The 26,657-nt window shown below is 37.9% G+C and overlaps 1 protein-coding gene across 2 annotated transcripts in view; it reads left to right on the forward strand.

Moving 5' to 3' along the window:
- LOC106090654 (discoidin domain-containing receptor 2) overlaps positions 1–26,657 on the forward strand; it is a 236,296-nt gene that overhangs the window by 195,235 nt on the left and 14,404 nt on the right. For both annotated transcript variants that reach the window (XM_059364305.1, XM_059364306.1), the window contains exons 7-9: positions 3,036–3,175; positions 11,351–11,558; positions 26,203–26,376. In XM_059364305.1, coding sequence (XP_059220288.1) covers positions 3,036–3,175; positions 11,351–11,558; positions 26,203–26,376 — 522 coding nt within the window. The remainder of the gene's footprint in view (positions 1–3,035; positions 3,176–11,350; positions 11,559–26,202; positions 26,377–26,657) is intronic.

Consider the following 26,657-nt stretch of genomic DNA (forward strand, 5'->3'; position numbering starts at 1 on the left):
TTGGACCGTACTAGACCCAGTTATTTGATGTCATTAGAGAACACTAAGTGAAAAATTTCAACCAAATGGGATAAAAATTGTATCTTTCAGTGGCTCAAGAAGTCAAATCGAGAGATCGGTTTATATGGGAGCTATATCAGGTTCTTGACCAATTTTGACCTTACTAAGCACAGTGGTTGGAAAGCACATCAAAATACAACGTTCATATATGCAGCTAAAACAGGTGAAAACTGAGGCTTCCAGGTGCTTAAGAAATACAATGGGAGATCGATTTATATGGGACCTATATCCAAATCTGAACCGATATGGTCCATTTGCAATCCCCAAAGATCTACATGAATTATAATGCTAAATTTCAAGCGGATAGCTTAAGGATTTCGACCGCTTTCGTGATTTCAACAGACGGACGAACGGACATGGCTAGATCGAATCAGAATGTCGAGACGATCCAGAATATATAACCTTATGGGGTCTCAGATCAATATTTCGAGGTGTTACAAACGGAATGACTGGAATAGTATACCTCCATCCTATGGTGGTGGGTATAAAAAGAGGGTGCCACTATGGACATACACCTTAGCCAGTAATTGGCTTGTTGTGCGCTCTCATGCACTGTGAGCCATGCGCTCTTAGAGCAAATGAAGTTTCAAGGCACAAAACCCTTTAAGTAATGAATATAGACAACTGTTAATAAGTTGTGGAGTATCCAAATTTCAATCTTGCCGATTTTAAGGCATTTTTAACCGCTTTAAATCCTTTCAATGTTAGGTCGTCTATGGTTTCCCTGTTTTACCAAAGCTAATAATTTGTTTTGCTTAAGGTTGTGTTTATAATCTAGCTTTTTACCCTTTTAGATGTTTGAAACTTCTTCATTAGAAAGTCCGTATGTTGATGCACATCAACAATTCTCTCCCCCCATTTTAAATGTTTTCCGACGAGGCATGTATAAATTTTCCACAAAATTTATAACTTATTATTTTTCTCAGCAAGTTGATCTAAAGACAACAAAACAGTTGAGCGTAAGTAGGTAGGCAGGCAGCAGGCAGGGGGTAAACTTCAAGAAAACATTCTGCCAACAATTACAGCTCTTAACCCGGCTAACAACCAAACTATGGGGCCACCATTACCACTAAAATTCAAATAATTGTCGACGACTTGCAAAGTCAAAAAGTAAAACAACAACCAAAATTAAAAGGAAGAAGGCAATGAGTTCAAATGCTGGCGCATGTGTATGTATGCTGAAGCCAAGTATGTGCGTGTTAGTGTAGTAAATGGTTAAATTTGCTAACCTACCTTCTGGTGCAAGCAGTTCCCTCCATAGCCTTTGTTAGCTTTACTCACTCATAAACAAATTAAAAGGACCTTAGTTTAAACATAAAGCCAAAAGCCTGTTTGTTATTGTTGTATCAGTGGTGGTGGGGGGTGGAGATGGTGGGGTTGGCTGCAAAAACATAGAAAAAGGTTTAAATGTCGCGTTCTTAAGGTAATAATTTTTGTTGGCGCTTTTGTTTTATAAAGCTCCCTCCCGTTAAAATAGCACAGAAACTCCAAGACCAACTCTTAGGCAGCAACATATTTGAGCTTACATTGGGGGTTGGTGAATTGCAAAGAAGGGGGTTAAGGACGTGAAGAAAGCTGTGTGGCATAAAAACTACGAAAACATGTTAAAGACATAAATTTTGCTCGGCAGCCAAGCTTGGGTAAAGAGAGTGCTTTTTGCCAACGACATTGGTGATGCTTTTGTCGTGGCTAAACAGTGGGACCATATTCCATATGATTTGTTGGAAACATTCGAAAATACTTTACGAAGTTGTTAATGCGGAAGTTTATAGAGAAGTCACCTATATCTTGAAAGATACTAAAGGTTTTTTTTTCAACTAACATTTTTAAGTTGTCAACGTTTGTATACAACTTGACAACGGGTGTGCACAACTTTTCAACAGTTAGTGTACAGTCTTACAACAAATTTTGTTAAAATTTTTCTAAACCGACCACTTTTCTTTTTACACAAAACGCTTGTAGTTGTCAACGTTTGTGCACATATTGTCAACGGGTGTTCACGTCGTTAGAACAGGTGTCTGCATATTGTCAACACTTGGTGTAAGTTTCATAACAGATTCTATTAAGTTTTTCAAACCGACCATACCTTTTGGAAACGGGATTTTTAAAACTGTCGACGTGTGTACAGTATTGACCACAATGGTTGTACACTTGAAAACTAGTCGAGACTAAAATTGTTGAAAAACCATAAGAATTACACATTAATTCGTTCACATTGATTTCGAGTTGCGAATTTTTCATCCCAAATAATAGATAAGAATATAGCAGGTATAACGCAAATGTTTCAGAAATTTCGACCCTTTTGTTTTTTGTTGTCCATATTAACCACTGTATCTCGTAGTCCTGTGTGACCATTTATGCCATTTTTACAAGGATAAAGGAATTCTTTTACAATCATCCTTAGAAGGGCCCATACTGCATACATACATAACATCACAAACACACCCACATGTTTTGTGTTTTATATTTTTACTGTTGGTGCGTGTTTGAAATTACTTTAACCATTCATTCACACACACACCCACACACACATCTATAAATACATACTTTTAGAAAATGTAAGCTTTAATGGCTAAGGATTTACATATACACAAATGCACACGCATTGCCACTAACAAGTATGTTAAGAGTTAGCATGTGTTTGGGTGAACGTTTTTTTTTTTTTTTTGTTATACAAAAGTATTTTGGTGTATGTTGGAAATAAATAAATAACTTTACTAATATAAGGTTACCAAGGCGGCATATTTTTTGTTTTCATATTAAATTCATAGAAAACAGCAAAACTTTTTCATTGGAGGTCATATAGTAGAGGATTGTTGAAGTTGTTCCTCCAAAACCTATGTTATATGCATCTTTTTATACCGAAAGAAACATAAATTCATGATTTAGAAAAGTTTTTTTTTTAACTTTTATTTCGTTTGCCTACAAATGCTTATATTTTATATAAAAATTTTTTCTTTATGTTATTCTTGCAGGCTATGAATGGATTGGCTGGCGCAACGATACACCCGGTCTTGTGGGTAAACCTGTTGAAATTGTTTTCGAATTTGATACAGTGCGTAACTTTAGTGCCATAGTTTTGCATACGAACAATATGTTCACCAAGGATGTGCAGGTAAGTGTAAATGAAAAAAGGAAATGGGAAATAAAATGCTAGATGGTCGTAGACTTGTAAAAACGTGCTAAGTTTGGCCGGGGCAAACTCACCACCAAAAATTCTGCTGAAAATTTTACCGTAGGTACAAACTTTCTGTCAAATCAAGCAAAAATTTAATCATCCAGGAGCAGTAGAAGACAAATCAGGAGTTCGGTTTATGTGGAAGCTATATCAGTTAATAGACCGATTTGGACAATACTTACCATGGATGGTGAATGTAAATAACAGAACACTACATGTAAAATTTTAGCCAAATCGGGCAACAATTGCGGCTTGTAAGGATAAGGAAGTCAAATCGGGAGATCGATTTATATGGGGGCTATAAGAAGTTATTTGAACCGTGCTTAGAACGGTTGTTGTAAAAGTTGTAGACAAACATCACTTGCAAAACTCAGCCTAAAACAGTTGGTTCTTCAAAAGGCTCAAGATCACAAAGCGAGTCGGTTTATATGGGAGCTATATCAGGTTATAGACCAATTTACACGTTTATTGAAAGTCCTAACAGAACACCTTGTGTGAAGTATTGACCAAATCGGCTAAGAATTGCACCTTTGAGGGGCTCAAGATCTAAAATCTGGAGATTGGTTTATATGGGAGCTGTATCAGGTTATAGACCGATGAGGACCATACTCACCAGGGATATAACAACGAGCAAAATTCTGACCAAATCGGATACCAATTATGGCTTCTAGTGGCATACGCAATGAAGCCTAAGGTCCATTTTATATGGAAGCTACGTCCAAGTCTGAGTCGACATGGCACATTTGCAAGCTCCAACGTCTTACATCTTCAAGAAGTATCTGTACAAAATATATTAAATTGTTGTTGTTGTTGTAGATACAAATGCAAGTGGAGGTGGCGATCCTCGTCAAGCTCCTGTAGGTGAGCAAGCTCGTTCTAGTCCAAAAGACCGATCGCCGCGGGAACATGGTGGCCGTGGCTCAGAGGATAGCATGTCCGCCTATGATACCGAACGCTCCGTTCAAATCCCGGCGTGAACATCAACAAAATTTTCAATTGTGGTTATCCCCTTACTAATGCTGGCTACATTTGTAAGGTATTCTGCCATGTTAAAACTTCTCTACCATTGAGCATGAACTTTAATCGACCTTCACTCATTGATTTGAGAGAAGTATCGCATGTTCCTTACGTCATGTTCATGAGAAATTTAGTAATAACTAGCCTTGCCATATCGAGCATCATATCCACTCAGTATTTATGGAAGAATGCATCCCGGCCCTCAACTGAAACTCTTCGCTTGAAACCGTGACTGCCGTTGCAGCTGCTCTCTCCGTATGGAGAATTCCACTATCCACCACCTGTGAACGCCCCCGGTAGCTCGCAGATAAGCTTCTCGTGACTGCGGTGAACACCACACAGATCGGACCTCAAAGTACCAGCCTGTGTGGTGCTCACAGCTATCTTATGCCGTAGTGCCTAATAGTTTGATCGTTATTGCGTTTTGACAGACGGAAGGACTTTGAATTTATGGACTCGCAGATCAATATTCCATAGTGTGACAAACGGAAAGACAACATTAGTATACCCCCATTTATCAACAACGGAGAAGGGAATCGAGGGTCAGGAGCAAATACAAATTGCAAAGGAACAGGGGCAAACTTCTCACATATCAATGAGTGCAGTCCGATTCAAGTTTAAGCTCAATGATAAGGGTCTCCTTTTTATAGCCGAGTCCGAACGGCGTGCCGCAGTGCGACACCTCTTTGGAGAGAAGTTTTTCATGGCATAGTACCTCACAAATGTTGCCAGCATTAGGAGGGGAAAACCACCGCTGAAAATTTTTTCTGATGGTCTAGCAGGGATTCGAACCCGAGCGTTCAGCGTCATAGACGGACATGCTAACCTCTGCAATACGGTGGCCTCAGGTGGTCAGGAGCAAATGGGTTAAATATATGACGATAAGATCCAGTTTTCATCCCTAGCGACCTATGTCAAACCCCAAATTGTGAAAACTTACTGCAGAGGTCGTAGATTCAATGACTTCCAGAGGCTTCTTTCCGTCATACAGTGGGAAGAAATAAAAAAAATAAATAATAATAAAAAACTATCACTTGAGAACTAATAAAGACAACTCTATGTAATTTTAACTGGCAAGAGCTGAGGTATTAACGATATCATGCGCAATATTCCAAGGCGAAAATGGTGGAAATCGAAACACAAAAAAATATTCGGCAATCCGAAAATTTTTTTGAAATGCGACGATAGGCCGACCGGCTTATATGGGAGCCATATAAGGTTATTAACCTATTTGTACGATACTTGGCACAGTTTTTATAAGACATAGCAAAACTTAATAGGCAACTTTTTACCCAAATCGGGTGGTAATTGAGCCTTCTCAAGGCTCAAGTACTCCAAATACGAGATCGTTTTATATGACAGCTTTATCAGGTTATGAACCGATTAAGACCATTGTTGGCACAGTAAGTGGAAATCAATATGAAACACCTCATGCCGAATTTCGCCCAAATCCGATAATAAATCCGCCCTCAGGAGTCTAAAGAAGTCAAGATCCGATATCTGTTTACGTGGCAGCTAAATCGGTCAATGAACCGATTAATCTTGGCACTGTCCGTTTTCTCAAGTCAAAGCAAAACACTTCATTCCAAATTTCAAACAAATTGGATTAAAACTGCGCCCTGTAGAGGCCGAATAAGTAAAAATCTGAGATCGGTTTATACTACAGCTATATCGGGTTATGAACCTATTTGGACCATTTTTGGCACAGTTATTGGAAGTCAAAGCGAAACACTTTATGCAAAATTTCAACCAAATGGGATAATAGTTGTGCCCTCTAGAGGCTCAAGAAGTCAGGATCTGATATCGGTTTATATGGCATCAGTATCCAAACATGGACTCATAGTTTTACTCTTTCGAATGTTAACGTGACAGATGGACGGACATGGCTAAGTCTGCATGGAGTGTCAAGACAGTTAAGGGTATATAACTCTGTTGGGTCGCATATCGATATTTCGATGTGTTTCAAACGGAATGACGAAATTACTATACACCAATCCTATGGTGAAGGGTATACAAATAAATTACAAATGAAATTATAAAAATATTCCTTGAAGATTTTTTTCGGTAGCAGATGTCGCTTCCACATAATCTGTTGTTTCATCTGTTGACACCGCTTGTTTCATATGTTGAGGGGTAATCATTAGATTAGCTTTGGCAGACGTGTGGATTATAAACTACTATGAGTATACACGTAAAACAAGAATCGGCTTGCTGTACTTTCTAAATACCGAAAATAATTTCGAAGAAATCTATGTCGGAAATTCCTTTTTCCCTTATTCCTAAAATTCTCCACTCTATGACCCTATGTTGGTTCAGCTAAGTAGTCTGCAAATTAGCTCACTAGAATATTCCATTAAGAACAGGGGCAAATTACTCACATATCAATGAGTCGCGATTCAAGTTTAAGCTCAATGATAAGGGGCCCCTTTTATAACCGAATTTGCACGGCATTCCTTAGTTTAACATATCTTTGGAGAGAAGTTTTTACATGGCATAGGACCTCAAAATGGGATAACCACTGCTGAAAAAGTTTTTTCTAATTCGAACATGCCATCTTTTATGCTTCGTAGACCTCCGGTGCCAGAGCCTATTAGCCTATAAGGCCAGTCGTGCATAGAAAATGCTCCAACGCCCAATCATCTTCCACACAAGCCCTGGGCGAGCTGCCACTTACTGCACATATTCTCCATAAGTGCATCCGTACGCTTATGTGTCGCTAAATGATACCGAAAGCCCTACCGACCTACTTCTTACTTCTTGATAATAATATTCTCTTTCCATGATCCGGATCATCCATAGAATTTCTTCGTTCTTCCAACAGTTTCACTACACTATCCTACATGCGCTCGTCGACCACGCCCTTAACTCGGAATGTTTCGTTTTCATCAAGTTTGTTTACGGTAGTCCTCTTGTCACTACGTTCAGTCTTCTTCCCCTCATTCTTACTCTAACTCTGCTATGGTTCCACATCATACCTTTCATTTAAATACCACATTATCTTTATCGGTTAAATGTCGGTTAGGGGATTTAGGACGCGGGGTTACCAGTTAACCGATCCCAATATTTTTATACCCACTACTTTAGGATGGGGGATATACTAACCTAGTCATTCCGTAACAGTCCGATTGGGTTGACATTTTGAACTTTCAATAACCCTGCCAAGTACAATTGAAATCGGTCTATAACCTGACTAAGCTCCCATATAACCCGATCTCCCGATCGGTGTTTTGGTTTACAGAACTGATTTAAACAAACATTCGCGTTAACTGCTTCACCCATATCTTAGATCTTGAGTTTTTGAAAATTTTTATAAGAGGGAGGGTTCGCCTCCTTTAAGATTTCGAAAACTAAAGTATCATGTTTTTAGCACATCTAAAATCTGGTTATACATTAATTATACCCTACACCACTACTGTGGTACTAGGTATTATAGATTTGTGCATTTGTTTGCAACGCTAAGAAGGAGAAGAGCTAGATCCATCGATAATTATACCGATCGGCTTAGAATCACTTCCTGACTCGATTTAGCTATATTCGTCTATCCGTCTGTCTGTCTGTCCATGTATTCTTGTAATCAAGGTACAAGTCGCATTTGTTGTCCGATTTTCACAAAATTTTGCATAAGTGTCTTTGTTGGTCCAAGGAAAAAAATCGGTACAGATTTAGATATAGCTCCCATATATATCTTTCATCCGATGTGCCCTTTTAAAGCTGTAGAAGCCACAATTTTGGTCCGATCCTTACAAAATTTGGCACATTTTAACGATCCAAAATGCTTGCAAAATTTTATTGAAATCGGTCAAGATTTTTATATAGCTCCCATATATATCTTTCATCCGATATGCCTTTTTAAAGCTGTATGAGCCACAATTTTGGTGTGATCTCTACCAAATTTGGCCCGAAGTGCTTTTTGTGACGTCCCAATATGTGTGCAAAATTTCATCTAAATCGGTTCAGATTTAGATATAGCTCCCATATATAAATTTCGTCTGATTTGACCTATTAAGGCTGTAGAAGGCACAATTTTGATCTAATCTTCACAAAATTTGGCACGAAGTGCTTTTTGTGACGTTCCAATATGTGTGCAAAATTTCATCATAATTGGATCAGATTTATATATAAAGCTCCCATATATATTCTTCATCCGATATGGTCTTTTAAGGCTGTAGCAGGCACAATTTTGGTCCGATCTTTGCAAAATTTGGCATGGAGCGTTTTATTAAACGTCCTCATATGTGTGCAAAGTTCCATATCAATCGGTTTAGATTTAAATATAGCTCCCATATATATTTTTCATCCGATATGGTCTTTTAAGGCTGTAGCAGGCACAATTTTGGTCCGATTTATACAAAAATTGGCATGGGCTGTTTTGTTTAACGTCCTCATATGTGAGGAAAGTTTTATAAAAATTTGTCTAGATTTAGATATAGCCCCATATATATCTTTCATCCGATATGGCCTTTTAAGGCCGTAGAAGCCACAATTTTGGTCCGATCTCTACAAAATTTTTCATGGCATGATTTAATTGGTGTCCCAATACGTGTGCAAAAATTCATCAAAATCGATTTACATAAAATTCCCCTATATATTTTTTATGCATTTAGACTTTTAAGGCCTTTTACTTTGTCATCCTGCAGTCGATTAACTGCTATGTGCAGTTAGTTGTCATACTCTGTTTGGAATTAGTTCTTGGATCGTTGACGCTTCTTTCAGATGACTTAAAATGACCAACAACCTATTCATCTTATTTTTCAGCCTTATATTTCTTTAATGACAGCTGTTATTCAGTTAGACCTGACAAACTATCGATAATCGCAATATTCGATATTTATAATAATAAATATCGACAGTATCTATGCTATCGTTAATTTCCCATCACCTATATATCTAACGAAGATGAGAAATAACAAGTAAAAGCGTGCTAAGTTCGGCCGGGCCGAATCTTATATACCCTCCACCATGGATCGCATTTGTCGAGTTCTTTTCCCGTCATCTCTTTTTAGGCAAAAAAGGATATAAGAAAAGAGTTGCTCTGCAATTAAAACGATATCAAGATATGGTCCGGTTCGGACCACAATTAAATTATATGTTGGAGACCTGTGAAAAATTTCAGCCAATTCGTATAAGAATTGCGCCCATTGGGGCTCACGAAGTAAAATAGAGAGAACGATTTATATGGGATCTGTATCGGGCTATAGACCGATTCAGACCATAATAAACACGTTTGTTGATGGTCATGAGAGGATCCGTCGTACAAAATTTCAGACATATCGGATAATAATTGCGACCTCTAGGGGTCAAGAAGTCAAGATCCCAGATCGGTTTATATGGCAGCTGTATCAGGTTATGAACCGATTTGAACCTTATTTGACACAGTTGTTGAAAGTAAAAATAAAATACGTCATGCAAAATTTCAGCCAAATCGGATAGGAATTGCGCCCTCTAGAAGCTCAAGAAGTCAAATCCCCAGATCTGTTTATATGACAGCTATATCAGGTTATGGACCGATTTCAACCATACTTGGCACAGTTGTTGGATATCATAACGAAATACTTCGTGCAAATATTCATTCAAATCTGATAAGAATTGTGCCCTCTGGAGGCTCAAGAAGTCAAGAGCCAAGATCGGTTTATATGGTAGCTATATCAGGTTATGGACCGATTTAAACCATACTTGGCACAGTTGTTGGGTATCATAACAAAACACGTCGTGCGAAATTTCATTTCAATCGGATAAGAATTGCGCACTCTAGAGGTTCAAGAAGTCAAGACCCAAGATCGGTTTATATGGCAGCTATATCAGGTTATAGACCGATTTGGACCATACTTGGCACAGTTGTTGGATATCATAGCAAAACATGTCGTGCAAAATTTCATTCTGATCCGATAAGAATTGCGCACGCTAGAGGCTCAAGAAGTCAAGACCCCAGATCGGTTTATATGGCAGCTATATCAGGTTATGGGCCGATTTGAACCATACTTGGCACAGTTGTTGGATATCATAACAAAACAGGTCGTGCAAAATTTCATTCCAATCGGATAATAATTGCGCACTCTAGAGGCTCAAGAAGTCAAGACCCCAGATCGGTTTATATGGCAGCTATATTAAAACATGGACCGATATGGCCCATTTACAATACCAACCGACCTACGCTAATAAGAAGTATTTGTGCAAAATTTCAAGCGGCTAGCTTTACTCCTTCGGAAGTTAGCGTGCTTTCGACAGACAGACGGACGGACGGACGGACGGACGGACGGACGGACGGACGGACGGACGGACGGACGGACGGACGGACGGACGGACGGACGGACGGACGGACGGACGGACAGACGGACGGACATGGCTAGATCGACATAAAATGTCACGACGATCAAGAATATATATACTTTATGGGGTCTCAGACGAATATTTCGAGTAGTTACAAACAGAATGACGAAATTAGTATACCCCCCATCTTATGGTGGAGGGTATAAAAACCATGATATTGACTTATATAGCAAAAATATCAATACACAGACCGAATAAAGCCAAAATTAATAAAGTAAGTTGGAAGTCATAGGAGAAATCATTGTTATAAATTTAAGCCGAATCGGATGAAAATTGCGCCCTCTATAGGCGACACAGCATGTATCCTTTAAGATACATTGATCTTAAAGAATACATTCTGTTTCGAATCGCTTATTTTTGTTCAATTTTGCAAAAAACTTAACTTTCCGATAGTATCTAAAGAAAAATATAAACCGATGTTCAGACATAAAATAAAATATCGATGGTATCGATAGCGCCATCGATATTTTGCCAGTTCATTTCTCTACTATTCTTTCTTATTTTACTACACAAGCAATTAAGTCCTTGTGTCATCTATCATTCTTATATTTCATACGGTGTACAGAGCAGGTTCTGTTATATTAACCTTAGGTGTACACTAGTGGTGATTACATTTTATAATTGAGTTAAGTGGTAGCTCTTGATTGGTATATGTTTGGAATCATATTTATAACACTAACCTTATTGTTAGCTCTACCTTTCCCATACCAATCATACAAAAATAAACAAACTCTATATTATTTCATCTTTTATCCTTTCCATTTTCAGGTCTTTGTCCATGCCAAAGTTTTCTTCAGCATTGGTGGCCGACATTTTTCCGGTGAACCAGTCCATTTTTCTTATATGCCTGATACCATAATGGATCATGCACGTGATGTGACCATTAAATTACATCATCGAGTGGGCAAATACTTGAAAATCAATTTATATTTTGCAGTGAAATGGATAATGCTGTCCGAAATATCCTTTGTTTCGGGTAAGTTACTATTATGTTGCTAAAATATAGAAGAAACATAAAGATGATTCAAAGATGATTGCGCCAATGAAAAATAATAATAAAAATAGAAGTTGTGTTAAAATAGGACTTTCAACAACATACACAAAGCCAAAGACTTGCGGCTTTGTTCACAAAACTTTCTGAAGCCTTAAATAGATTTATTTAGCAATTCTATGAAGGAAATATGTAAAATAAAGCTATTCCAAATCTACAATACATTAAGTTTTGTGAATAAGGCCGATAGAATCCAATACAAAATACTGAAATTGCTTAGGACTCTATGGTTTGTAATAAATACACATCTAATACCAAGTTAAATATTGAATAATTCCACACCGATCTCTTGATTATTAACAATAAGTTGCAACTTCAGAAACATTTCCTTAATGAACGCGGAACAAAATCTCTCATAACAAGGAGTAATGATTGATTTGAAACAGTGATGAACACAAACAGTGCTGAAGAGGCTTAACTCACTCACAGTGCTCAAGAGACTAAATTTTATTTGTATGAGGGGCAGTAAAGCCAGAACGAACTACTGAAGTGAAATAACTTTGTGGAACTACAACACTGCCTCAACCAAACGAAGCCTCACGAAGTTGCTTACGCTGTACATCTGCTTCAATTCGTGTTTCCTAAGCCCGCGGGCCTATATATGCCGATGTGTGTTAAAGCCCATTTGCGTTTGGAAAACACCCTGCAAAACAATAGCTCTGAGGGCTTATGTCACTCACCTTTAAAAAATCTGCACACAAATTCATTCAAACTTTCCAAATACATTGAAAATCTAGCTCTTCAATGGAACAGCGCTGGCTGAAATGCAATATATGCTACCTAACCTTACCCACGGTAGCATTGGCATATCATTTCCTCCCCTCCCTATCCAGCCACAAAGGCGCTACTTGAAACGATTGATAAAACTGAAAACCGATTATACACTCAGAGTGACACAGAAAAAAACGGAAACTGGAACATAAAAATAGAACTTAAAAGAAATCTTGATTTTTCTGCGAATGAGGGGAAAAAATCATTTTCAGCTTCATTTCACTTTCAAGTGTCAAGCACTTGAAAATGCATTTTTGCATACAACAATCGCTACCATCAGCATCACCACCACCATCTTTCACATCGTCATCGTCATCACCATCATATACAAGTACTTCTACACCGGTTACCTCTTGTCCTCTTGTCATCATCCTTCCTTCGTATACATCTCTGTGTATGTCATGACGTTTCTCTCTCTGTGTGTCAGTGCGCTGAATGAAATTGAATGCATTTGAATCGTCATCTAGGGTTTATTTTTTTTTTTTTGACACAGCCAAAGAATCGTCATGAGTGCGTTTTACCCCCCTATTATGCCAATGCCTCGGCGTTGTCCTTCTTTTATTCATTCAGTCATCCTCTTTCTCTGCAATCGAACCTTCCATTCATTGTTGGACGATGTTCGATTATCAACAATGGCCAGTGACATTTGGAATGATTCACAAAAGGACATACAAACTGTAACGCACAACAAAACATTCGAGAAAATCGATTCACCCGATATCAAATGAATGAAATCAGATGAGGCGAGACGAGATGATAGAACAGAACTTTGAAGCGGTCAGAGAGGATAAAAGGGCAGTAAAGATAAGTCGACAGAGAGACAGACAGAAGGACGAACGGACTAATCACAGTAGTAAGAGACCCTATTGAGGAAAAGAAAATTGCAGCCTAGGAATAGAAACTCAAAAATTATGAAAAGTATTAGGGAGGAAGAAGTATTCTCTTCTGGACTGGTGGTAACTACAGCAATTTTAGTCAAGGCGGTAAACTGCTCAACTCACCATGGTGAGTTCACACGACCCATTGTGATACCCCAGCGAGAGAGGAAGTGTAGTTGAAGGTGAAGACAGTGTCGGTCGCCAGATCAGACCCAGAGAAAAGTTAATGTAATAAAGAAATGTAAGAAGGGCGTAGGGAAAGCCCTCTTGAATGACTGCCAATGCTCCTGCGAACATAGCTACTCATAGCTACCCCATCGGGACCCTACCATCTTTTCCACCTATATGAGAGATATTCCACAAAAACATTTGCATCACCCAGATGTAAGAAGATGGAAAACCTATGTCCCAGTGGATACGGACATGAGCAAGTATTCAATTGTCTACTCCACTTGCTCATCAAAACATCTTTTGAGGTTATCGTTCCTTATTTCCCAAAAACCCTAATTTTTAGGAACAGTCTATATGGCTATTCGGGTTCTCTGAGCCACATACTTGATCCCAAATTTGTATGCCAGATTTGTAATTGCTATGAAAATCGATAGCTTCGAGACACTTTGACAGAAATTGAAAGTCGTTGTTATACCATATTTTGTCGTTTGGTGCTGATGTTGGTTGAAAATCCGTTCCATACCACTATGGACATACGCCTTGCTCGCTGCATATAACGAAAAGTAACCTTGAAAAGATGTATTTCAGAAAATCCGTATTATTCACATCGATTTCCATTCAATGACCCTAAGTCTTTCTTAAAGTCTTCTATCAAAAAACACAGTTGTGATACTTCGTAATACCCCAGCACTATTGAAAAAGACAGCCTTGGTCCTGTATAGACAAACTTTTAATGGAGACTTGGTCAAGGCCCACCAGAGGGAAAAATCTTTTCTCCATCTCCTCCCTGTGAAAGACCTACCTTTTCTCCGCGGCCAAACCTTGGTTTTGTTTGCTCAAGATTTCCACCATGCTTTCTGCGGCGAATTTGCTGCCCCATCCCTTGATGAAGACCGTTTGCTGCTCTCGCCTTTATGGGCTGGAAGATGTCCCTTTTCTCAACAAGTCCAGCTTTACGCTCTTCCAGGGAGTTTGGGTAATTTCAACAATCTTTTTGACGGCATCAATCCATTCTACTGACGCAAAGCGTAGCATCAAGATGTCCCTTCTATACTCGCAGCTCATAATTTGGACCCTTTTCAGAGTTCAGCACATGTTCTACAATATAATCCGGCCGTTAACCAGATCCTCAACTTGGGACCGATAATCAGCTTCATACATCAGCTGGTCTATGTTGTGCTACCTTTCTCAGTAACCATCTTCCCCTTTCGTGATGGCGTCGCTTTGGAAGTCACAGTCCTGAATGAAGATTTAGGGACCGTGCGCGCTTCTTACGTTCCTGTTCCGAAATTGTCTTCATCCGCAGGATATTGTCAGGAGCATCCGTTGAGGAAGGGCTGGCTTCGTCTTGCCAGAATACTTCGTCTTCCCAGAATATATAAGAGAGCACTTTATCTGCGTTTTAGCAGTGCGATGCTCTTCGGAAGATCCGATTCTCTTTCCAGCTTCCGAAGAAGTGGAAAGAGAATAGAATGTCAGTTCTATTTCTACCAGCATCCTCCACTTTCGCCCGATTGCGCTGTCGGTGCATGGCCCTCTTTTTGTGAGCTTAGCAAAGGTCTCGCCCATTATTACCGAATCAAGAGATGATGTCAGCTGGATGATGGCATTTTTGTGAGCTATTAGTATTAGTATTAGTATTAGTATTAGTATTAGTATTAGTATTAGTATTAGTATTAGTATTAGTATTAGTATTAGTATTAGTATTAGTATTAGTATTAGTATTAGTATTAGTATTAGTATTAGTATTAGTATTAGTATTAGTATTAGTATTAGTATTAGTATTAGTATTAGTATTAGTATTAGTATTAGTATTAGTATTGGTATTGGTATTAGTATTAGTATTAGTATTAGTATTAGTATTAGTATTAGTATTAGTATTAGTATTAGTATTGGTATTAGTATTAGTATTAGTATTAGTATTAGTATTAGTATTAGTATTAGTATTAGTATTAGTATTAGTATTAGTATTAGTATTAGTATTAGTATTAGTATTAGTATTAGTATTAGTATTAGTATTAGTATTAGTATTAGTATTAGTATTAGTATTAGTATTAGTATTAGTATTAGTATTAGTATTAGTATTAGTATTAGTATTAGTATTAGTATTAGTATTAGTATTAGTATTAGTATTAGTATTAGTATTAGTATTAGTATTAGTATTAGTATTAGTATTAGTATTAGTATTAGTATTAGTATTAGTATTAGTATTAGTATTAGTATTAGTATTAGTATTAGTATTAGTATTAGTATTAGTATTAGTATTAGTATTAGTATTAGTATTAGTATTAGTATTAGTATTAGTATTAGTATTAGTATTAGTATTAGTATTAGTATTAGTATTAGTATTAGTATTAGTATTAGTATTAGTATTAGTATTAGTATTAGTATTAGTATTAGTATTAGTATTAGTATTAGTATTAGTATTAGTATTAGTATTAGTATTAGTATTAGTATTAGTATTAGTATTAGTATTAGTATTAGTATTAGTATTAGTATTAGTATTAGTATTAGTATTAGTATTAGTATTAGTATTAGTATTAGTATTAGAATTAGTATTGGCGATTTGATACGATCCGAAGCTTACCGCTCGAACTGCGACCTCTTAAAAGGCTTAGGCGGTAGCCCTCTTGCTCTTGGAGTCAGATCGTTTGCCTTCTGATTTCTCTTTACTCCTCACCCAGAGGATTCAGATTGTGCTATAATCAGAGATGGCATTAAACCTTCTCTTACACTTGAAGACCCTTCCTGCTCTTACTGTTTGTAATGATATTCACACTAGAAATCGTTGAGCTAGCCCTTTATCCTTAAAATATGGAACCACCAGAAAAAAGTCACAGCTTTCCGTGAAGCATTAACTTCCGGATGGCAAAACTAGAGTTCCGTCAAACAAGGGCTGTGCCGCCGACACCAGTGTCTCACAATCGATCTCAAGTACTGTGTCCTCTATTTGATTCGAAACCTCGTCCAACCCAGCCATGTATCCCATATCAGCCTCATCCATTTGGTGTAATTCTTTTGCCTACGAAGTCTGAATGGAGACTTTTATCTAATACCACGGATGTCGGTGGCTTCTTGTTGGACTTCGGTTCCAGCGTGAAAATGGTGAGGCCCCTTTTGTGAGAAACAAAGTTAGGTTAGGTTAGGTTGAAAAGAGGGTCCAGATATTAATCCGCCCCATGCCACTATGGACATACACCTAAGCCAGTAATCGGCTTGGCACTCTAACAAGGTTACTGTAGTTTGAAACTAAATAGCGGCTAGAACTGTTCTCGGCTTAGAGTTGCATTTTCTACAGAGTCCGGAGACTCATAGAACGGATGAAGTTTTAGATAGTGCTCTACTCCTAACCAAGGAGATGAATTGATACTCATATTGTAGTTTCAGCATATGGGGACGTTGATACACGCAACGATTCACCTTTGGGCCCAGACGGTAAGGGCCGGGATAGCAAGCATCTGCTGTAAATATCGACATTCGTCTCATGTCGCAGATGCTATTACTTGCTCCTACCTTCTATCCCCTCTCTCATCAGCTTAAATATTGCGTTGCAAAAAAAGTAATTCCGGATTTTTCATATAGTCAGTGATGACAAATTTTTTCACAGCTTGTGACTCTGTAATTGCATTCTTTCTACTGTCAGTTATCAGCTGTTACTTTTAGCTTGCTTTAGAAAAAAAGTGTAAAAAAATTATATTTAATTAAAGTTCATTCTAAATTTTATTAAAAATGCATTTACTTTCTTTTAAAAAATCCGCAATTACTTTTTGGGCAACCCAATATAATAGCAGCAGTGGCTTCCTCATAGTTAATCTGTATGACTAAGCGTCGGACATTTGCTTTTGTCTTCAATGCCCTAGTAGTACTGATGGCTCCGCCTTCTGTATACCCAGCGGATTGTCTTGGGGGTCAGGCCCCGTTTCGAACCTAGGGCCCGCCTATATAGTGCCCAACATCTATTAACCTTCTCGATACGTTTCTGGATGTGACACTTCCAGTAGAGTTTCCTATCCGAGTCTCTTAAAAATATTTGACCTTGTCGTATATCGAAAATGGCTTCTCGAATTGGCAAATCTTCGCTTTCTTCGTATACAGGCTGGTTTAGTCTTTTCTGGATGAAAGCTTCGGCTTTTTTGGTCCATTCCCATACACTGTGCTGCCGACAGCTTAACTTCCCAACCAATGGCCAGCACTATGATGGTGCACTAGTTGAAGTAAGCTGAAAACATCGTCACTCAATGGCGTTGTTGGTCGCGTGTGTAACAGAGAAGTCAATAAAAATGTCCAATGGTAAAATAAACGTTTTTATTATATGTCACTGCATCATTTTTCAATGGAATTGAAAACTAACCCCTGTTTGTGAGAAATGAAAGCAGCTACTTCATCTACCTCTACAGAATTTGGCTTCCGTGGAAGAATTTTCTGCATTTATGGTTTACTATCAGATGGTGTGTCACAGCGATGTCGATGATTGCCAACACAGAGAGAATATGATGAGCGTGGAGGAATGGATGATAGGGTAAGAGGACAACAATAAGACATACCTTTTGTTGTCCGTTTACCAGGGCCCAGGGTATGGGTATTCTTTTATTACTGGCCCTCTACCTCCTCATCATATCACGGTGTTGGCATTAAGGAATGCACATAGTTTTCAAAGCTCATTGTGTACTTGTGAATCGTTGCTATTGATTCCAATCACACTTCGCGGCGATTTCACAGCTGAGCCGTGATACGCTTCATTGGCCACCCCAACCCCACTGCTAGGGGGGTGGGGTGGGGATTTTTAACTGGAATGTTTTATGTCTGGAATTTCTGCCACAAGACAAAGCATAAATGGCTTTAATTGCTTACTTTAAGGCAAATTATTAAGAATGTCCTTTGAAAACTGTTCTCTTCTCTACCCCGCGAGATTTAGGGTTTAAAACATACCAAGCATGGCATGACCACAAATATTTCTTTGGAATTTCTTTCCTCCAATGAATGGCCTATGTCCGTTATAAAAGATTTCGGAAAATTTATTTCAGTTTGAAACTCTAATTGTTTGTCTATCTACTTAGGAGGGGAGTTAACGCCTGTTACCCTTCTTTCTATACAAGGATGTTTTTTAGAGTGATGGAAATTTGAATGAAAATATATAAAGAAATGTATTTTGAATATTCATACCAGTAACCAGAACTGATATTCTGCGCAGAGCGAGAGGACGAGGAGAGGATTTTTATCCTGCTACAAAGTAAAGGGTGATTTTTTTAGTGTGAAGTATGTTTACATATTTTTTACGCGTAATGTGTTTCCGGCGTTTTTTGTGAGATATTCGTTTTGTACCAATTGCGTTCAAAACAATTTGGGGTTTGGGACCACCTTATTAAGGTTCCTAGAATCAAATAGTGACATTAGCTGATTAGTTGTAGGTCACTGATAAGCTAAGATCAGAATGGCCTTAACTAAAGCCTACAAAAATTTAATATAAATTTTTTTAGTTATCTATTCTATTCTATTTTTTATTCTTTGTCATACTCGTAACTCTAAGTTTATTCATTCCAAAAACTACTTTAGACACCTTCCTTGGAAAACAAAAAAAAAAAAAAAAAAAAAAAAATATCTTTCAACCCTTTAAATCCTAGTGCTTGCTGTCTAAGCTCACCCCAAATTGAGGTTTACCATGCATTAGTCCTTTCTTTGAATGGCTCTATTGAATCTGCTCTCCATTATTATTATGTAATTATGGTATTTCCTCATTAATAATAAATCATCAGCCGCATTATGAAATCGCTTTTAGCGCGAGAGAGCGAACTCAGAAAAAGCATAGGCGTTAAAAATTCCTTTTGTTTTAAATGATTTGAAGTGCTTTACAAAAGAGTGTTAAAACTTTTTTTTAGAAAACAGGGGTACTTCAATTGTTTTATGTTTAAGGTTTTTTTTCTTATGGAGAGGACGATTGTTTTTCTGCCTATGTCTCTATTCAAGGACGAAAACTTTAAAACGCAATTGCGTGTTGTGAAATTCAATAAAAGGTTTATTAACAATGCGTAATAAGAAATAAAGCTTCTTGTGACCCAAAATCATGGAAACAAAGCAAATCAAAATAAATTCTAGGAAATAAAATTTCCAAGCTGATTGGGTTCATTTTGTCATTATAATCAGGGTATTACAGAAACTGGGCAATGTAGATTAAATTGGTAGGATAAGCACATCAAGGGATTGCATACCTAAACAGGGTATTGCGAAATTACACTCTGAGATAGGAAGTGCCAAGGGCACTACAGCGGTGGTGGAAGGATTTAAATTTTAACAAGTAAAAGCGTGCTAAGTTCGGCCGGGCCGAATCTTATATACCCTCCACTATGGATCGCATTTGTCGAACTGGCAAACATTTTCTCTGCTATTAGAGCGACATCAAGATATGGTCCGGTTTGGACCACAATTAAATTATATGTTGAAGACCTGTGTAAAATGTCAGCCAATTCGAATAAGAATTGCTCCCTTTGGGGCTCAAGAAGTAAAATAGGGAGATCGATACAGCTCCCATATCGACGCGATCGATATGGGAGCTGTATCGGGCTATAGACCGATTCAGACCATAATAAACACGTTTGTTGATGGTCATGAGAGAATCCGTGGTACAAAATTTCAGGCAAATCGGATAATAATTGCGACCTCTACAGGCTCAAGAAGTCAAGATCCCAGATCGGTTTATATGACAGCTATATCAGGTTATGAACCAATTTGAACCATACTCGGCACAGTTGTTGGGTGTCATAACAAAACACGTCGTGCCAAAATTCATTCAAATCGGATAAGAATTGCGCCCTCTAGAGGCTCAAGAAGTCAAGACCCAAGATCGGTTTATATGGCAGATATATCAGGTTATGGACCGATTTGAACCATACTTGACACAGTTGTTGGATATTGTAACAAAACACGTCGTGCGAAATTTCATTCTAATCGGACAAGAATTGCACACTCTAGAGGCTCAAGAAGTCAAGACCCAAGATCGGTTTATATGGCAGCTATATCAGGTTATGGACCGATTTGAACCATACTTGGCACAGTTGTTGGATATCATAACAAAACACGTTGTGCAAAAATTCATTCAAATCGGATAAGAATTGCGCCCTCTAGAGGCTCAAGAAGTCAAGACCCAAGATCGGTTTATATGGCAGCTATATCAAAACATGGACCGATATAGCCCATTTACAATACCAATCGATCTACACTAATAAGAAGTATTTGTGCAAAATTTCAAGCGGCTAGCTTTACTCCTTCGGAAGTTAGAGTGCTTTCGACAGACAGACTGACGGACAGACGGACGGACATGGCTAGATCGACATAAAATGTCACGGCGATCAAGAATATATATACTTTATGGGGTCTCAGACGAATATTTCGAGTAGTTACAAACAGAATGACGAAATTAGTATACCCCCCATCTTATGGTGGAGGGTATAAAAATATTGAAGTCTAGTTAGGAAAGAGACATATATGGGAAACTTGCGAAACCCTTGGACAATATTTTAAGCAATTACCGCTCACAGTTTACAAGTCGGATGAAAAATCTGCTGAATGTCGGTGCCGAATTTCATCCAATTCCTACCATATTTAGATATAGTTGCTATGAGGGCATAAATTGAACATACGGAAAGATGACAAATCGATAAAATAGCTTGTTTACCACACCAATTTTTCCAAAAGATAGAGACATAAAAAGCCATAATTGGAAGTTTTAACAAGTAAAAATGCATTTATGTCGGCCGGGCCGAACTTTGGATACCCACCACCTCGGGTATATGTAAATTACCTCTCATCAAAATGCATAATTTATGCCATAATAAAAACTATTTCGAAATATTGTCGGATTTGGATAAAATTCGGCACGGACATTCAGTGGTCTAATTGTAGAATTTTGTAGGACAAAATATTGTTGTCTTTGGTGGCGATATACAAATATAGACCGATCTGATCCATATACTACACGGATGTCGAAAAGCCTAACATATGACACTATGTAAAATATCGGCGAAATCGGACTAATAATAATAAATAATAAATGCCCCTTTTCTTGGGGTCAAGACTTTAAATCGATTGATCGGTCTATAAGGCAGCTAAATCCAAATCTGGGCCGATCGGGGCCAAATTTAAGGGGCCACTGTCCCAAATTTCGGCGTCATTGGACAATAAATGCGCCTTTTATGGGTCCAAGACCTTAAATCGAGAGACTGGTCAATATTGCAGCTATATCCAAATCTTGGCCGATCGGAGCCAAATTTAAGGTGGATGTCGAAGCGACAAACTCAACTTACTATCCCAAATTTCGGCGACATCGGAATATAAATGCACCTTTAATGGGCCCATAACCTTAAATCGAGAGTGGTCTATATCGGGGCTATATCCAAATCAAAACCGATCTGGGCCAAATTAAAGGGGGATGTCGGAGAGCCTAACACAACTCACTGTCCCAAATTTCAGCGAAATCGGACAAAAAATTCGTTTTTTATGGGACCAAGACATTAAATCGAGAGATCGGTCTATATGGCAGATCTATCAAAATCGGGTCCGATCTGTGCGTAATTGAAGAGAAATGTCGAAGGCCCTATTACAACACACCGTTCCAAATTTTGACGAAATCGGACAATAACTGCACCTTTTGTGGTCCCAAGACCCTAAATCCAGAGATCCAGAGAGCAGAAAAATGGGTCTGTCCCAAATTTTGACGAATTCGGGCAATAAATGCCTTTTTTATGGGCCCATGACATTAAATCGAGAGATCGGTCTATATGGCAGATCTATACAAATCTGGGCCGATCTGGACAAAATTGCAGAAAGATGTCGAAGGGCCTTTTATAGGTCTAAAACCTTAAATCTAGAGATCGAATCTTTTAAAGTAGGTCAACAATTTTTACAACGTATCCAGAGATTGTCGCTTGCCATAGAAGTTGACATCACCTTTGTTTCTGCTAATCCATTGATGTATGATGAGCCCAAAATCTGATATCAGCAAACTATTTTTTGTGGGACTTCAGTAAGAAGTTCACTTAAGCGTCACATATCCTCCTCCTATCCAAGGTCTGTAGGTCTATTAGTCCCATACCGGCAAAAATGACATCTGCAAGTTTAGGTGAGGGTAATTCTTAGAGCAGTCGTCTTGCGAAAGTAACACCTTAACGCTGCACCTGACCTGCAGGGATTTGCGCCATATCTCGCTTCCAAATGGGAACATTGCAGACTTCCATGTTGAGCCTGCTACAGGTTTGTAGTGGTTCCTAACGTCCTTCGCTGCCTTGTTATCCGCGTAGTGCATCTAGGCTACATGTTGTTTTTGTTGTTGTTGCTGCCACATTGTTTGTGTGTGGAGGTACCGATCTTAGTCAAGATACATAGGTCAACAAATTTGTTGCCTTCATTGTTGATTTAAAGGCGCCATTCATTCCAACTGTCAAATTGAGTATCACAGGCACTAAGAAATTAAGCAAGAGCCCGACGTCTCACTAAGACTCTCCTCTATATACCGCTTTTGTTTGCTACTGCATTTGCAGCGGCTCCTTATATGAAGCACTATACTATCCGCAAGCTGTGCTTCTCGGGATGACGATGAGTACCTCACAAACCGAACCTAAGAAATCCAACCCATGTGGTGCTTATGGTCATCCTGTTCCAGGGGCTACATGTATTACTGTTTAGTATTACTACCTCGATCTTTGCAGATTCTTGCAGTGTCTTCCGCATATATCAGCAGAAATGTGTTTTCCCGTACTTATATTCTCAGTATTCCACCATAGCTGACGTTCCAAGAGGTCTGGCCAAAGAGTGGGACCTTGGGCAGCACCCTAGGTTACTTTACACCCTCTCGTACCATCGGTGCATGTGTGGGTTGTTGTTTCTCATAAACGTTAGCTGATACTCTGGCACTTTAAAGTTCATGTTCATTCTTGAAGAAGAACGTCATTTTCCACCAATAGAGTTATATTTCCCCTTTTATACCCTTCACAAACAGATGGACGCATATAATTTTCCTCATTCCTTTTGTAACACATCAAAATATTAATCTGAGACCAAACGATGTATAATTTTATTCTTGATCGTCTTGACATTCTAAGTCGATATAGCCATGTCCGTCCGTCCGTCTGTGGAATGCACTCTTACTTTCGAAGGAATAAAGCTAGGTTCTTAAAATTTTGCACAAATACTTTCTATTAGTGTAAGTCGGTTGGGATTGTAAATGGGCCATATTGGTTTGATGTAGCTACCATATAAACCGACTTTGGATTACGACTTCTTGAGCCTCTAGAGGGCGCAATTCTTATCCGAATTATCTGAAGTATTGTATGAGGTGTTTTGTTATGGCTTCAAACAATAGTGCTATGTGGGGTTCAAATCGATTTATAACCTAATATAGCTGCCATATAAAACGATCTCGGATCTTGTTTTCTTGAGCCTCTAGAGTTTGCAGTTATTATCCGATTTGGCTTATATTAAGCATGAAGTGTTCTGGTATAGATTCCAACAACTATGCTCCAACTGCTTTATGAACCGATATTGTATCTTGGCTCCTTGAGCCTCTACAGCGTGCAATTCTCATCCGATTTGGTTGAAATTGAAATTTAACTAGAGGTGTTTTGTTATGATTTCCAATAACTGTGCTAAGTATGGCGTAAATCGGTACATAACCTGATATAGCTGCCATATAAACCGATCTTGGATCATGACTTCTTAAGTCGCTAGAGGGCGCAATTCTCATCCGATTTGGCAGAAATGTTGTACAATGGTTTCTCCCATGACCTTTAACATACGTGTTCAATATGGTCTGAATCGATCTATACCTTGATACAGCTAGCATAAAAACCCATCTAGCGATATTGCTTATTGAGCCCCTACAAGGCGCAATTCTTATCCGAATGGAATGAAATATTACACAATGACTTCTACAATGTTCACCATTCAAATCATTTATGATCCGAATAGGACTATATCTGGATATAGCTCCAATAGCATTACAGTTCTTATTCAATATTCTTTGTTTGCCTAAAAAGAGTTGCCGCGTAAAGAACTTAACAAATCGGTCGGACGCTTTTACTTGTTTCTGCGTATTCGCCTTTAGTTTCTTAGCCGTAATGGCTGACTCATACTTAACTAGCATGTCTACGAGTCTCCTAAATCTTGTGCAATGCCTTGTATAGGACTGTTTTCTCAGATCGTCCTTTGTCCAACACATTGAGCTTGTATTTGAAAAATTTTGACGGATATTCTACTCTTCACCCACTTTACGTCTGCTAGGCCTCGAACAGTGTATGCCTTACGGTTCTTTGATGCTGCCTATGCCGACTTAACAAACTTTACTCCCCTAAAATTTATTTTCTCTTTAGGATTGAAATATTTTAGGTTATTGAGTTGTAAACCAAATAGCTTATAAAAATGTAACCTCAACTCTCCTTATCAAGTTGAAATCTTCACATATCAGTATCTATGTCCTATCCTATGGGATATCTACTAAAGCTTTGTGGTTTCAATCGCCAACTCCTTTCATGAGTGATCTATTTCTATGGATCCTTTTTCTTTGTAGACCAACTTTTGTTTGTCTATACAGTTTTATACCTCCGGTAAATCATAGCAGCTGACAAAGGAATCCATCCCATTTTGTTGTCATGTCAATTAAAACCTTTGGAGTTTTTTTTTCTCGCATATAGAGAATTTAGAACAATACCAAGGGCAAAAGGAAATGCGGGAGAAAAGAAGGTATGACCCAAAACAAGAAAAACAAAAACATACACAAAGTGTTGCTAAAAGCCCCAAAAAGGAAGGGACAAAAAAGTTGTACATCCTTTTTTTAGGTAATTTAACGCACTATAATGTCTAATTTCTGTGATATGATGGATGAGGCACGGGGTTTGCTCCGAAAAAAACCAAGGATCTCAAACAAAAGCAACAGGAAATCTAATAGGGCAGTTGTTTGCTTTCAAACTAAGCGTGAAGGCAAATCCTTAAAGCAGGGTTATATCTTTTGTATACCATGGACATATAAATACTTAAAGTAAAGTAAAGTTGGTTCATATCTAAAATGCTGAAATGGTTTTTGTGTAATGGTATATGGCAAAAACTGCTCCATGTAGTGAAATACCAATAAATAATGAGCTAAAAAAAAAAATACAATTAAATTCCAAAAATTTGGAGGCAATTTTCAATTTTTTTCCGGTATTCAAATTTTGAAAAAAACAATTTTTTTATCATTTTCAATTTTAATGTTTAAGCTTACAACTTGAGAAATACTCAACTCCTCCTCCTAACTTGTATATTTCCTCTTCTTTAAAATATTCTCCTTCTTCTAGAATTTTCGCAAAACTTCTCCATATGTTGAATTCTTAAAGCTAAACGTTTTTTTAAAATCTGACCTTAATGTACTTTAGGGCAGCATTTAGTGAAATTAAATTCCTCAATTGGCCATACTGAGGTTTAGCAGTTGTAAAAAGGCTATTTATTTAGTAAAATAATTCAAGAAAATTTTGTTTTCTCTTCCCTAGTATATGTAAATTGTCCGAAAGCAAGCTCTATGTAGGCCTTTGTAGTAGAAGCATTTCAAAGCGCAATCTTCTTTTGAAATCATTTAAATTGAATTGAATTTTTATGGATTGATTTTAAATTTATTCATAGCTCCCCTAACTACCAACCGAAAAACCATTGAAACCATATTAAATTGAGTTTTTTTTTTCTTCTATTTTTTCTCTTTCCATGTTGCTGCTGCTGTTTGGTGGATATTGCAGTGCCAGCCGTGGGAAATTTCACAGACGAACAAGAACAACGTGGCGCCTTATTGCCCCAGGATACCCGTGAATATCCTTTACAAAGTAATGAATATCATCATAATAATAAAAATGGTGGTAAAACGCCAACAACAACTCTTAATGGCGAACGCAACTATAATAATGGACCACAATGTAAGTTTGGTTTCCCCAATCCACCCATCCAATCCATCTTCAAGTTCCGGTTTTGTGTGAAATGTTTTTATTATATTTTCGCGATTTTCTTTCAACCAAAATTTTGGCGTCAAAATGGAAAAGGAGAACAGCAGAAAAATCTCCAAAAAAGAGATAGAGAATGACATTTGAGATATTTATTTCACATTTATAACTAAAAAGGAAGAAAAATTTAATTTAACAAAAGAAGTGAAAAGGCGTTAAATTCGGCCGAGCCGAACTTTGTATACCCACCACCTCGG

Source organism: Stomoxys calcitrans, chromosome 3, assembly GCF_963082655.1.
Source record: "Stomoxys calcitrans chromosome 3, idStoCalc2.1, whole genome shotgun sequence".
Classification (NCBI taxonomy): Eukaryota; Metazoa; Arthropoda; class Insecta; order Diptera; family Muscidae; genus Stomoxys; species Stomoxys calcitrans.